General features: G+C 33.8%; 1 protein-coding gene across 1 annotated transcript in view; it reads right to left on the bottom strand.

Annotated features, from left to right (window-relative positions):
• Positions 1 to 16,153, bottom strand: part of LOC148950495 (1-phosphatidylinositol 4,5-bisphosphate phosphodiesterase-like) — a 177,628-nt gene that overhangs the window by 156,973 nt on the left and 4,502 nt on the right. The window contains exon 4 of the mRNA XM_089091881.1: positions 15,331 to 15,528. Within this exon, the coding sequence (XP_088948007.1) occupies positions 15,331 to 15,528 (198 nt within the window). The remainder of the gene's footprint in view (positions 1 to 15,330; positions 15,529 to 16,153) is intronic.

The following is a 16,153-nucleotide window of genomic DNA, read 5'->3' as shown; positions in this document are numbered from 1 at the left end:
TTTATGAAAATGCACAAATGTAATTTTTATTTTCTACGATAAATACGATAAAGAGATAAAGAGAGCAAAGAGAGCTGAAATAAAGTTGAATAATTGCTTAAACGTAAATTTTCTGTAAACATACTTCTAATTAATCACTCATAAAAAGGTAAGTATAGACCGCTCATCCTCTATGGTGGGGGAGCATGCACAGCTGGCTAAAGCAGTTAACATTTGCCTGGAAGCTCGAAATTTAAAGTGAGATTTTGGGACATTTAGAAATTTAATAATTGTTATTGTAAATTTTCTGTTTGATTATTTAATAATAAATTTTTAAAAACATGAAATTTTTGCAGTTAAAAAAGAACAAAAATTAATTAAAAAACTTTCAGAAAAATATGTTTTCAAAAGAAAAGTAAAGGTCATTTTAAACTTAAGCTCAGCAGATGCAATTACCATTTAAAATTTAAACTCGAAACAATCAGAAATTACTATTAAAGAATAGATTAAACCAAAACGAACAGCTATGACTGAGATTATATTTTAGTTTCAAGAAGCAAAAGTAGTTAATACTTCCATAGATTTGAATTATAAAGCTGGAAACGTAAAGTGTGATTTATGAAAATGCACAAATGTAATTTTTATTTTCTACGATAAATACGATATAGAGATAAAGAGAGCAAAGAGAGCAGAAATAAAGTTGAATAATTGCTTAAACGTAAATTTTCTGTAAACATAGTTAAAATTAATCACTCCTAAAAAGGTAAGTATAGACCACTCATCCTCTATGGTGGGGGGAGCATGCACCGAAAAAACTTTCCGAAAAATATGTTTTCAAAAGAAATGTAAAGGTCATTTTAAACTTAAGCTCAGCAGATGCAAATACCCTTTAAAATTTAAACTCGAAACAATCAGAAATTAATATTAAAGAATAGATGAAACCAAAACGAATAGCTCTGACTGAGTCCTACCCATCAAAAGTTACGCGCCTGAGAAAATAAAGTTAGAAAAATTGCAAAATGTTCCTTTATTACATCTGCAATACAGCTAAAAATGAAGAATTCATACACATTTTCAACTAGCTAAGAGACATTCTGAATTCTATTCGAGTCATGCGATCGTGTTCAAAGAGTTCGTGTTAACGAATTGTAAGTAAGGAGCGCCCCGGCTCAATGGTAACCGAAACTCTTGAAAACGGGTTTTTAACTCCATGAAGGTAAAGCAAGTTGACATTTCCGTTAAAGAATCAAAGGCCCCTTTTTAAGTGACCAAACAATGGAGGGCAACTAGGCCCCCCTCTCACACTCATTTTTTTTCCAAAGGTCACCTGATCAAAATTTTGAGATATCCATTTTGTTCAGCAGGGCTGAAATTATGATAACTATGTCCATTAGGATAACTTAATTCCCCACAGCTCTCGGTGGACGGGATGCAAGTTATAAGCTTTGCTCATTGTTTACATATATGGGTCATTTTGTTGCGAAAACACACACAAGTTAGAAAAAATGCAAAATATTCCCTTATTACCTCTGAAAATCGGCTAAAAATGAATAATTCATACACATTTTAAACTAGCTAAGGTTAAGTTTTTTAAATATGAGCCATTCTGTTGCGAAAACACACAAAAGTTAGAAAAAAATACAAAATATCCATAAATTACCTCTACAATACGACTAAAAATGAAGAATTCATACAAATTTTAATCTAGATAAGGTTAAGTTTTTTAAATATGAGCAATTATATTGCTAAAACACACAAAAGTTAGAAAAAAATAAAAATGTTCCTTTATTACCTCATCAATACGGATAAAAATGAAGAATTCATACACATTTTCAACTAGCTAAAGGGTAAATGTTTTAAATATGAGCCATCCTATTGCGAAAACACACAAAGTTAGAACAAATGCAAAATGTTCCTTTATTACCTCTGCAATACAGCTAAAAATGAAGAATTCATACACATTTTCAACTAGCTAAGAGACATTCTGAAGTCTAGTCGAGTCATTTGATAATGTTCAAAGACTTCGTGTTAACTAATTTTAAGTAATGAGCGCCACGGCTCAATGTTACCATAAACTATTGTAAACAGGTGTTTCGCTCAATTTAGGTCAATCACGTTGACATTGACGTTACAGACTAAGATTTCCCTTTTTAGGTGACCAAACAATGGAGGGTAACTAGGTCCCTCTCCCAACACTCATTTTTTTCCAAAAGTCAAATGATCAAAATTTTGAGATATCCATTTTGTTCATAAGGGTTGATATTATGATAAATATGTACATTAGGATGTTTTAATTAAACCCCAGCTCTCGGGGGAAGGGCTGCAAGTTATAAACTTTGCCCATTGTTTACATATATGGGCCATTCTGTTGCGAAAACACACAAAATTTAGAAAAAATGCAAAATGTTACTTTATTACCTATGAAAAACGGCTAAAAATTAAGATTTCATATATATTTTCAACTAGCCAAGGGTAAGTGTTTTAAATATGAGCCATTCTGTTGTGAAAACACACACTAGTTAGAAGAAATACAAAATAAAAATATATTACATCTGAAATACGTCTAAAAATTAAGAATTCATACAAATTTTAAACTAGCTAAGGTTAAGTGTTTTAAATATGAGCCATTCTTTTGCGAAAACACGCAAAAGTTAGAAAAAATACACATATTCCTATATTACCTCTGCAATATGGGTAAAAAATTAAGAATTCATACACATTTTCAACTAGCTAAGTGTAAGTGTTTTAAATATGTATCATTCTGTTGAAAAAACACACAAAAGTTAGAAAAAATGCAAATGTTACTTTATTACCTCTGCAATAAGGCTAAAAATGAAGAATTCATAAACACTTTCAACTATCTAAGAGACATTCTGAATTATATTCGAGTCATGTGATCGTGTTCATATACTTCGTGTTAACTAATTGTCCGTATGGAGTGTCCCGGCTCAATGGTAACAGAAACTCTTGAAAACAGGTTTTTAGCTCCATGAAGGTAAAGCAAGTTGACATTTCATTTAAAGAATCAGATTTCAATGCTGATTTTAAATATATAGTTTAGTCCTACCCATCAAAGTTACGCGGCAGAGACAATAAAGATATAAAAATTTCAAAATGTTCCAATATTACGAATGAAATACAGCTAAAAATGAAGAATTCATACACATTTTCAACTAGCTAAGAGACATTTTGACTTCTATTCGAGTCATGCGATCGTGTTCAAAGACTTCGTGTTAACGAATTGTAAGTAAGGAGCGTCCCGGCTCAATGGTAACCGAAACTATTGAAAACAGGTTTTTATCTCCATGAAGGTAAAGCAAGTTGACATTTCCTTTAAAGAATCAGATTTCAATGCTGATTTTAAATATATAGTTTAGTCCTACCCATCAAAAGTTACTCGCCTGAGAAAATATGGCTGATTTTCGGAAAATGGAGAAATACCCCCTAAAAGTTATAAAACCTTAATGAAAATCACATCATCATATTCATCGTACCAAAGGTTCAATACCTGAGCTAAACTAAGAGGTTTCAATTTCAGGAAAAAATTACATTTAGACAACATTTGACAATTTACCAAATTTTAAAGTTTTTGTTAGAACCTCGGGTATGCATTTTCATCATATTTTGCTTATTTTCGTTGGAAAACACACTGAAATGACATATTATTGGACTCACATCAAACATTGTCGGATTTTCATTTGAAGAACCTTCCATTATTTTCTATCTTGTCCTCTATTTCAACATATACTGACTTAAAGCTTTTCAAAGCTCTTAAATATACTTACCTAACGGTTATTTATTTACGAAATCATGCAAACTGTTGATTTAGAACAATAATTACCTTTCTATATATATCAATTAACACTCACTAGAATTGCCACTTTTCACTCGCGGAGAATGGTTTCAAAACAATACTTCTTACATCGCATAGACTAATTACGTCAAACGAGACACGAGACATCATCAACGCAGATTAATTAAGTGCTACGTTCGATTTTCTTTTGGACATAGGAAAGCATCAATGAGGGTGAGAATTTCTGTAAAACTATCAAAGATTGATCAACTCGGGGATCACACACTTCTTGTGAATCAGAAAGAAAAAAGAAGAAAAATTGATAAAAGTTATTTTGAAATATGCCCCAAACTCAGTGCTATTACAACTTAAATGACACGAGGGGGGCATGAAAACTATGGTCTGTAACTTTGATATACAATACTAGACAGAAAAGTCTCTAGGAGTGGGGATGCCACCCACCTCAACCCTCGCTCTCGAAATACCCCACACCCCCTGCCCCCCCCCTCCACGTTTCCAGAGGCTTGTAATATCTCCCATTCCCCCCAAACTCAAAAATTTCTAGGAACGAATTTTCATCGTATTTGAATATTTTCGTTGGAAAACCTGCATACCGAAACTATAAAAAACGGAACTTTAGTAGCTAGTACGTATTTTCATCGTATTTTAAATATTTTCGTTGGAAAAAACACTTAAAAGCCATATTAATAGCTATATTAGTAATAACTGGTTAGGTTTGGTTACCATCGATTTTTAAAACCTCCACACCCCCCTCACCAAAAAAACAAAATATATATATAAACTATAAAAAAAAAACAAAAAAAAACGGAACTTTATTAGCTAGTACATATTTACATAATATTTTAAATATTTTCTTTGGAAAAAACACTGAAAAGCCATACTAAGAGCGATATTTGTGAGGTTAGGTTAGGCTAGATCTAGGAATAACAGGTGAGGTTAGGTTACCCTCGCTCTCGAAATCCCCACAACCCCCTTCCCCCAAACTCAAATTTTCCAGAGGATTTTAAAATCCTCCACTGAAAAGCCATATTAAGAGCTATATTTGTGAGGTTAGGTTAGGTTAGATTAGGTTAGGTTAGGTCTATAAATAGCAGGTTAGGTTAGATTAGGTTAAGTGGCCGATCTCCACCCCAGGGCCCACAGGCCGAAGGCGGCATAGTCGGGATATCCATCCCCAGGATAGGTTAGGTTAGGTTTAGTGGTCTTAACCTATCCCATGTTTTGTTAAGTGGTCTTAACCTTTCCCTGGTTCGGTTAGGTTACCTAACCTAACTAGGGTTAGCAGGTTAGGTTAGGTTAGGTTCGGTTAAGTGGCCGGCCACTTAACCGAACCTAACCTAACCTAACCTGCTAACCCTAGTTAGGTTAGGTAACCTAACCTGGGATAGGTTAAGACCACTTAACCTATCCTAGGATAGTTTTACAACAATTAACCTAACCTAACCTATTAAGGGGATTTAGCTATAGACTGGTTATCCTTAGACCGGGGTTTCCTGGGTTATTTGTAGGTCGCTGCCCAGCCTATCACATCAACTGCGCGTAAGATACAGCCCATACAAGCCCCTAACCTAACCTAACCTCACACCTCGCTATCTTCCGCGATCTTGTATGAGGATTATTTAAAACTAATATGTAAAATATGATTTTTATGTGAAGAGGGGTGTGGGGATTTTAAGTGCGAGGGTAACCTAACCTAACCTGTTATTCCTAGATCTAGCCTAACCTAACCTCACAATTATAGATCTTAGTAGGGCTTTTCAGTGTGTTTTCCAACTAAAATATTTAAATTTCGATTTAAATTTGTACTAGCTACTAAAGTTCCGTTTTTTTTTGTTTTTTTTTTATTTTTTTTAAAAAAATTTTTATGTCTTGGGGATGGGGGGTGGGATGATTTAAAAATCGATGGTAAACAAAACAAAACAGTTATTACTAATATATCTATTAATATGTCTTTTCAGTGTGTTTTCCAACGAAAATAATTAAAATACGATGAAAAATACGTACTAGCTACTAAAGTTCCGTTTTTTATAGTTTCGGTATGCAGGTTTTCCAACGAAAATATTCAAATACGATGAAAATTCGTTCCTAGAATTTTGTGTGTTGGGGGGGAATGGGAGATTTGAAACGCCGCGGGAAACGTTTAGGGGGGGGGCCGGGGGTGTGGGGGATTTCGAGAGCGATGGTTGAGGTGGGTGGCACCCCCACTCCTATAGACTTTTCTGTCTAGTCTTGTATATCACAGTTAAAGACCATAGTTTTCATGCCCCCCTCGCGTCATTTAAGTTGTAATAGCACTGAGTTTGGGTCATATTTCAAAATAACTTTTATAAATTTTTCTTCTTTTTTCTTTCTGATTCACATTAAGTGTGAGATCCCCGAGTTGATCAATCTGTGATAGTTTTACAGAAATTCTCACCCTCATTGATGCTTTCCTATGTCCAAAGAAAATCGAACGTAGCAATTGATTAATCTGCGTTGAAGATGTCTCGTGTCTCGTTTGACATAATTAGTCTATGCAATGTAAGAAGTATTGTTTTGAAAGCATTCTCCGCGAGTGAAAAGTTGCAATTCTCGTGAGTGTTAATTGATATATAGAAATGTAATTATTGTTCTAAATCAACAGTTTGCACGATTTCGTAAATAAATAACCGTTAGGTAAGTATATTTAAGAGCTATGAAAAGCTTTGAAAGTCAGTATATGTTTAAATATAGGACAAGATAGAAAATGATGGAAGGTTCTTCAAATTTAAATCCGACAATGTTTGATGTGAGTCCAATAATATGTCTTTTCAGTGTGTTTTCCAACGAAAATAAGCAAAATATGATGAAAATTCATATCCGAGGTTCTAACAAAAACTTTAAAATTTGGTAAATTGTCAAATGTTGTCTAACTGTAATTTTTTCCTGAAATTGAAACCTCTTAGTTTAGCTCAGGTATTGAACCTTTGGTACGATGAATATGATGATGTGATTTTCATTAAGGTTTTATAACTTTTAGGGGGTATTTCTCCCATTTTCCGAAAATCAGCCATATTTTCTCAGGCGCGTAACTTTTGATGGGTAGGACTAAACTATATATTTAAAATCAGCATTGAAATCTGATTCTTTAAAGGAAATGTCAACTTGCTTTACCTTCATGGAGCTAAAAACCTGTTTTCAAGAGTTTCTGTTACCATTGAGCCGTGGCGCTCCTTACTTACAATTCGTTATAACGAAGTCTTTGAACACGATCGTATGATTCGAATAGAATTCAGAATGTCTCTTAGCTAGTTGAAAATTTGTATGAATTATTCATTTTTAGCTGTATTTCTGAGATAATACATTAACATTGTTCATTTTTTCTAACTTTATTTTCTCAGGCAAGTAACTTTTGATGGGTAGGACTAAACTATATATTTAAAATCAGCATTGAAATCTGATTCTTTAAAGGAAATGTCAACTTGCTTTACCTTCATGGAGCTAAAAACCTGTTTTAAAGAGTTTCGGTTACCATTGAGCGGAGGCACTCCTTACTTACAATTCGTTAACAAGAAGTCTTTGAACAATATCACCTGACTCGAATAGAATTCAGAATGTCTCTTAGCTAGTTGAAAGTGTGTATGAATTCTTCATTTTTAGCCTTATTGAATAGGTAATAAAGGAACATTTTGCATTTTTTTTCTAACTTTTGTGTGTTTTCACAACAGAATGGTCCATATTTAAAACACTTACCCTTAGATAGATGAAAATGTGTATGAATTCTTAATTTTTTACCCATATTGAAGAGGTAATAAAGGAATATTTGCATTTTTTCTAACTTTTGTGTGTTTTCGAAATAGAATGTCTCATATTTAAAAAACTTAACCTGAGCTAGTTTAAAATTTGTATGAATTCTTCATTTTTAGCAGTATTTCATAGGTAATATAGGTATATTTTGTATTTCTACTTGCTTTTGTGTGTTTTCACAACAGAATGTCTCATATTTAAAACACTTACCCTTGGCTAGTTTAAAATGTGTATGAATACTTCATTTTTATCCGTTTTTCAGAGGTAATAAAGGAATATTTTGTATTTTTTCTAACTTTTGTGTGTTTTCGCAACAGAATGGCCCATATATGTAAACAATGGGCAAAGTTTATAACTTGCAGCCCTTCCCCCGAGAGCTGTGGGGGAATTAAGTTATCCTAATGGACATAGTTATCATAATTTCAACCCTGCTGAACAAAATGTATATCTCAAAATTTTGATCATGTGACTTTTGGAAAAAATGAGCGTGGGAGGGGGGGCCTTGGTGCCCTCCATTTTTTGGTCACTTAAAAAGGGACCTCTGATTCTTTAACGGAAATGTCAACTTGCTTTACCTTCATGGAGCTAAAAACCTGTTTTCAAGAGTTTCGGTTACCATTGAGCCGGGACGCTCCTTACATACAAATCGTTAACACGAACTCTTTGAACACGATCGCATGACTCGAATAGAATTCAGAATGTCTCTTAGCTAGTTGAAAATGTGTATGAATTCTTCATTTTTAGCCGTATTGCAGAGGTAATAAAGGAACATTTTACATTCTTTCTAACTTTTGTTTGTTTACGCAATAGGATGGCTCATATTTAAAACATTTACCCTTTAGCTAGTTTAAAATTTGTATGAATTATTAATTTTTAGCCGTTTTGCAGAGGTAATAAAGGAATATTTGTATTTTTTCTAACTTTTGCGTGTTTTCACAATAGAATGGCTCATATTTAAAAAAATTACCCTTATCTAGTTTAAAATGTTTATTAATTCTTCATTTTTAGTCGTATTGTAGAGGTAATATAGGGATATTTTGTATTTTTTTCTAACTTTTGTGTGTTTTCGCAAGAGAATGGCTCATATTTAAAAAAATTAACCTTAGATAGTTGAAAATGTGTATGAATTCTTCATTTTTAGACGTTTTTCAGAGTTAATAATGGAATATTTTGTATTTTTTCTAAATTTTGTGTGTTTTAGCAACAGAATGGCCCATATATGTAAACAATGGGCAAAGTTTATAACTTGCATCCCGTCCACCGAGAGCTGTGGGGAATTGAGTTATCCTAATGGACATAGTTATCATAATTTCAGCCCTGCTGAACAAAATGGATATCTCAAAATTTCGATCAGGGGACCTTTGGAAAAAAAATTAGTGTGAGAGGGGGGCCTAGTTGCCCTCCATTTTTTTGGTCACTTAAAAAGGGGCCTTTGAGTCTTTAAAGGAAATGTCAACTAGCTTTACCTTCATGGAGTTAAAAACCCGTTTTCAAGAGTTTCGGTTACCATTGAGCTGGGGCGCTCCTTACTTACAATTCGTTAACACGAACTCTTTGAACACGATCGCATGACTCGAATAGAATTCAGAATGTCTCTTAGCTAGTTGAAAATGTGTATGAATTATTAATTTTTAGCTGTATTACAGAGTTAATAAAGGAACATTTTGCATTTTTTCTAACTTTATTTTCTCAGGCGTGTAACTTATGATGGGTAGGACTCAGTCATTGCTATTCGTTTTGGTTTCATCTATTCTTTAATAATAATTTCTGATTGTTTCGAGTTTAAATTTTAAATGGTATTTGCATCTGCTGAGCTTAAGTTTAAAATGATCTTTACATATCTTATGAAAACATAATTGTCGGAAAGTTTTTTCGGTGCATGCTCCCCCCACCATAGAGGATGAGTAGTCTATACTTACCTTTTTAGGAGTGATTAATTAGAACTATGTTTACAGAAAATTTACGTTTAAGCAATTATTCATCTTTATTTCTGCTCTCTTTGCTCTCTTTATCTCATTATCGTATTTATCGTATAAAATAAAAATTACATTTGTGCATTTTCATAAATCACACTTTACGTTTCAAGCTTTATAAGTCAAATCTATGGAAGTATTAACTACTTTTGCTTCTTGAAACTAAAATATAAACTCAGTCATAGCTGTTCGTTTTGGCTTCATCTATTCTTTAATAGTAATTTCTGAGTGTTTCGAGTTTAAATTTTAAATGGTATTTGCATCTGCTGAGCTTAAGATTAAAATGACCTTTACTTTTCTTTTGAAAACATATTTTTCGGAAAGTTTTTTAATTAATTTTTGTTCGTTTTTAATTGCAAAAAATTTCATGTTTTTAAAAATTTCTTATTTCATAATCAAAACGAAAATTTCCAAGAACCAATTATTAAATTTCTGCATTTCCCAAAATCTCACTTTACATTTCGAGCTTCCAGGCAAATGTTAACTGCTTTAGCCAGCTGTGCATGCTCCCCCACCATAGAGGATGAGTGGTCTATACTTACCTTTTTATGAGTGATTAATTAGAAGTATGTTTACAGAAAATTTACGTTTAAGCAATTATTCAACTTTATTTCTACTCTCTTTGCTCTCTTTATCTCTTTATCGTATTTATCGTAGAAAATAAAAATTACATGTGTGCATTTTCATAAATATCACTTTACGTTTCCAGATTTATTAGTCAAATCCATGGAAGTATTAACTACTTTTGCTTCTTGAAACTAAAATATAAAATCAGTCATAGCTGTTCGTTTTGTTTTCATCTATTCTTTAATAGTAACTTGCTTTTTTCTTCATGGAACTAAAGTATAAGAATAATACTTACCTTTTTAGGAGTTATTAATTAGAAGTATGTTTACAGAAAATTTACGTTTAAGCAATTATTCAACTTTATTTCTGCTCTCTTTGATTTAATGTCGTAGCTCTTTACTTTTCATTGAAAAACATAGTTCTTGGAAAAGTTTTTTTTCCTGGTTTTATCACAGACATTAAATCTCATACATGATTCTATCAATGACATTAAATCTCGCTCCGTATTTAAAAAATAATAAAAAAAAAAACCCACATATGGCTAATTGATGAATTTTATACATACAAAATTATAGATAAAATGAAAAAATAAGTAACCCTGTTTATTAAATTTATAGAACACACCTCAGTATATTCATGAAGACTATACCTTTCCACAGAGCTTTTGACCATAGTGTTCTCAACCTTTTTAGGATGTATGGAGCGAGTGGGGGCTCACTATCGAGGAGGAGGAGAATCTTCTAGATACATGTGCAGAGAACGAGAACATCGAGATCACCCCTGAGGAGGAGGAAGAACTTCTCTGTACATGTAGAGCGGTGGATCTCTTGAGGAGTGGGTCCTTGGTTCGAGTACATAACCCGCGAGTTCGAGTGCGTGAAGATTTATTTGCGGAGGAGATACCCTCTCTCATAAATATTGTGCCAGTGGAGGGGGATCTGTTGAGGAGTGGGTCCGAGGATTTATTTGCTGAGGAGATACCCTCTCCCATAAATATTATACCAATGGAGGAGGATGATGAGGTTCAAATAATAGAACCTCCTGAGTTAGTATACATAAAAACAGTGATAAATATGGATATTACAAAGGAGTAAATATTTGAACATAGATTGTTTGTAAATTTGTTTATTAATAAAATGCATATATATATACAACATTGTCTTTAAATCTTCACTTTAGATTTCTTCATCTTCGATGTATTGGCAACTGTCGTGAACCACTAATGTTGGTAAATCATTTGGATTCACTGTATATTGATCTTGATTGACTGCAAAGTCAGGGTCACATTTTGTGCAGTACAATGTAACTTCACTCTTGTCATATCTCTTTGTATAGTAAATGATACTATTTGCATTCATATTATGAAATTCACGAGTTTCAATCTGTCTATTTGAAGCAATATCACATACAGTGTTTTCAAATGGTGAATCACATTCCGTCACAGCCAAATAAAAATCACTTGGTTTATAGTCATAGTAGGTGGTGTCATCACAGCGATGACGTAGAAACCAGATTGTCTTGTTACCCCAACAGTTGAGTCGTAGACCAGATTCCTCTTCCCAGAATAATTTAAATCCACGACGATACCAATCTCGTAGAAATAAACTAAAATCTCGTTTGGGATTCTTTCCAATCATAGCGGGGTAAGTAGTCTCCCACTGATCACATTTATCGTAGTGACAATTGGAGCACAGGTGCCCTCTAGGATGAGAGTCACACACCTCCTCAAGACATGAATTACATCCTTTAATTTGTACTGCATAGCCTCTATGTAATTTACAAGGATTACATAATTTACACTTTTCACTATAGCCATCAATAATTGTACAATTCTCACATTGATTCCAACTGCCAAGAGTGTACATGCACAATGGGCATATATAGAACATTTTTCGGTTTCCGATGTCAACTCACTCACAGCTAAAACGAAACTGATCGTCCTCGCTCGATAAATTCAAGGTGGGGGGAAATGGTTGGAGAGAGGATTAGCTCTTTGACGTTACCTCTTTCGAATGATGGGGGAGTCATCTACATTGAATCCATTGGCAATATTTTCAAATGTATATCCACAATATGATTCTGCTTTGTTCCAATTAATATATCAATTAATTGACTATAAGCATTTTAATCACATTTTAAAAGTTTCATACAATAGTCCAATGGGGGAGAATCCCTCCTCATTATATTGTCAAGTGTTCCCTGACAAGAGAATATCCTGCGTTTAAGAGATAACTCGAGAAAATCATCATCCAAAATCAAATGTTTTTCCATAAGCACAAGATTTGATCTAATTCTATCTTTCTCAAATTTATTCATTTTTCAATCCTTTCACTCCGACTGCTGACTCTAGACTGATCCTGATTCGTTAGCCCTGACCAGAAAAGAAAGAGAACATTTTCGATTTCGAAACAATTTTATTGAATAATTACAACAACAACATCAATAATACAGTGCATGTACAATCATCGATACTGTTTATTGTCCTCAATATGTTTCACCAATGCACTTAAAGCACATTGAAGTCTATTCACGTGTGCTATATCAACTTTAGCGGCGAAACATAATTGATCCTCCATTTTAAATTTGCTCAAGGATATCACATATCTTGCATATACTGCATCCCATTCCAGACAAAGACGTGATCCTTTCGTGATTTCCACCGCAATGTTTGGTGCTCTTGTACTATTATCATCAACTCCACTATCAACTTCTAATAGGGTAAACATTCCACTCATCGTCATCGTCAACACACACACAAATATATATCCAAAATGAGTAAAGTCAAAAACTGTTCTTCTTCTTCTTCTCACTCCTTTGAATTCTAGTCACAGACTAATAAAACGATATCAAAAAAAACGTTCCTTATATTTCCACCGCTTATCATATGTAATCAGGTCTCTTATTGGCCGAGAAGGAAGATTTAACCGACTCGCTGAGTGGCTGAGAAGGACACACGTTATCTAACTGTTTCCGGGAAAGTCATAACATTTGGCAAATTCATGTTTTTCCATTCTCAGTGAGAAAACCATAAAACAGACATGAATTGCTGTTGACATACATAAATGTGAAAAAGCCCCTTTTTTTCAAATTCTCACTGACAAAAACCATTAAACATCCATGAAAACAGACATAAATGTGAGAAAATTCATGTTTTTCAAATTCTCACTGACAAAAACCATTAAACATCCATAATTTGATGTTAACATCCGAGAAAAACATCAAATAAATCGAACAACACACATATCCATCCATGAAAACATCCATAAATGTGACAAAATTCATGGTTTTCCAAGTGAGAAAATTCCTGTTTTTTCATTCTCAGTGAGAAAACCATAAACCACGTGGTCATGTCACGAGCTCATGACCCCTCTCTACTGATGTTTCAGCCACAAAATCGAAACAGTTGAAAATATTGTAGTATTATTTCATTTCCTTAAAGTATTTCAAATTTTATCCCTTTCCTTGAAATATTTCGTATTTTATCCCTTCCCTTTCTTTATTTTATCAGAGAGAAATTTTCCCCATCTTGTATAATTTCTCTCAAAGAAAATACCATCGATCTCCTTACTGAATCGTGGGATTGTTCGTTTTAGTGAAAGAGAATACGATGGGGGAAACGAAGGCTGGCTAGCATGTGTCTCTTTTAGAAAGACGATGAACCCTGTAGAACACAAATAAATCTGAAAAATGAATTGATCCACAGCACAAAAGAGGACAAGAGCAAAGACAATGGAGGATGAATTCGGAGTGACAGAAGAGAAGAAAAAAGTTTTGTTCTATGTGATATTCGAAAAGAAGTCCAGCCTGGTAACGGAAAGGCGCTTGCATAAAATTGTGGCCACAATCTTAGTTTTTGGATACGTATATAAAGAGTTATATCTTGAACTGTATTAGGTACTTGTATGATATACCCCCTGCAGCTCAAGAAGTAAAGTTAGGTTAATCCTAATAAAATATATCTAAGTATGATAAAAATATAAAACCTTAGAAACAAAATTGGGCTATATATTTGCACATTAGGGGGTGAGGGTAAAGTACAGCGGGTCTGCATGCAAAATGTGTATGCTATAATTATCCTGATATTATAAAGTAAGAACTGTTTTCTCACTTGACAATGTCCAAATACTTTATCCCACTCTTCCCCCTAATATGAAAATATATAGCCAGAATTATATATTTCCCATCTATTATGTCAATTCTCTTTGTCTTTTCCCACGCTAAGTTGAAAAAAACTAGAGAAAGAAACCGGTTTACAGTTCGTCAATGCATGAACAACTTGAGCTGCAGGGGGTATATCATACAAGTACCTCTAGGTTTGAAATTATCAGTGTTTCTCGAAAAACATGTAGATGTAATAAACTTTGTTGAACTCGTCAAAAATAGATCATAATGCTAAGTAGGCGCAAGCGTTTCGTTCTAGTGTAAGCTGTCAGCAATACCGTATCCAAGAAGGGGGGGGGGTACAGGGTTATAGTCCCCCTCGAAAAATTTTCAGACTCGTAAAACGTAGCAAAGATGCAAATGCACATGTGCATTTTCGTCGTTAAAAAGTAAGTATTATGCGATATGCGTTTTCGTCGCAAAAAACGCATATCACATAATACTTACTTCACTTCGTTAATTGTGGCATCGACAAATATGAACTTTTAAAAATTGTTTAACCTTTTTTTTCTCTTTTAGAAAAAAAGTAATTCATGTTCCTTTATTTAGTTTTAACTAACACATATTGTATAGAAAAAAATAAATTTTCCTTTGTAATCCCGGAATTAGTTTAGTGATCTAATGTTATTAATGTGGTAAACCGTTGTATTGGTGGGATAATTTCCAGTAAGTAACACCTTTAATAATCTAAAGCTTCATATTGCAAAAGAATATTAGAGAGAGTGATGTTGAACATTATAGAGAGAGAGAGAGAGAGAGAGAGAGAGAGAGAGAGAGAGAGAGAGAGAGAGAGAGAGAGAGAGAGAGAGAGAGAGAGAGAGAGAGAGAGAGAGAGAGAGAGAGAGAGAGAGAGAGAGAGAGAGAGAGAGCGAGAGAGAGAGAGAGAGAGAGAGAAGGATTTAGGTACCCATTATCCTCCCCTCTTTAATTGTAAAAAAAAAAAACTACACAAAATGAGTAGACTACGTTGTGGATACATTATGACTAAATGAGGCTAAATCATTTTTGAAACAGGATCCTGGCCCAACCTACGAAGAAATAAAAACTTAGGGATAATGAAAATAAATGTACCTTTGCAACTTCTGCAGATGGACATACGACGTGTAGATAGTTAATGTTTACCAAATCAAGGCCACTGCAGATAGTTAAGGACTTATCTTCGAAGTCTTGTCCATGTTTAGACACCAATTGGTTAGTGAGTCTTGGGTCTTTTGGTACTCCTCCTGCTCTAATATCACTTACTTGGCTGAGCTCCAGTACATCACCGTCCTTGTAAATAAATAAATAGATAATATCTGAAAATTTTCGTTTTGGATAAAAACAATATTGAAGTCTTTAAAAGCATAAAAAAAACAAGCCGATTCAGACGAAAGTAAAGATAAACGTTAAAACTAATCACGAACAGAAATTATTATAAATTTGAGGAATTAATGTCTTCCAGACAAACCTTGATTCTGGGGGCCATAGCTCTATCCTCCCCCCCCCCTTGTATATGTAAGCACATTAATATAGTTTTCAAATTTTATACAGCATATTTTCCCCGATATCAGGACCTCCACCCCCGCCAATCGTCCTTAACGTTTGGTCTGAATACGATTCTTGTAATAAAGGTGTTAGGGGGCAAGTTTCCCTCTCTTCAGAGTGACCTGAAAAACCTCCCCAGAAAATTTAAGCGTAAAAAAATATGCATTTTTCGAGACCTCAGCCCATTTAGAGTTATTTACTTAACCCCCTTCTACCTCAAAGCTACTGTGCTGCTATGTAATATCGTAGATAAAAAGAAGCCTCAAACAAATCAGCCCATTTACATTAAACTTTCAAACTATTGTTTGAAGTAATCTTTAATTTTTTGCGAAACTAAATTGATTTTACAGTCGAGGTGCCCATCCCTGGG

The sequence above is a fragment of the Artemia sp. Qi Xiang Cuo genome, chromosome 7 (genome assembly GCF_049724085.1).
Source record: "Artemia sp. Qi Xiang Cuo chromosome 7, ASM4972408v1, whole genome shotgun sequence".
Lineage (NCBI taxonomy): Eukaryota > Metazoa > Arthropoda > Branchiopoda > Anostraca > Artemiidae > Artemia > Artemia sp. Qi Xiang Cuo.
The sequence above is the reverse complement of the archived record's forward strand: the minus strand, read 5'-3'. Positions and strand labels throughout refer to the sequence as shown.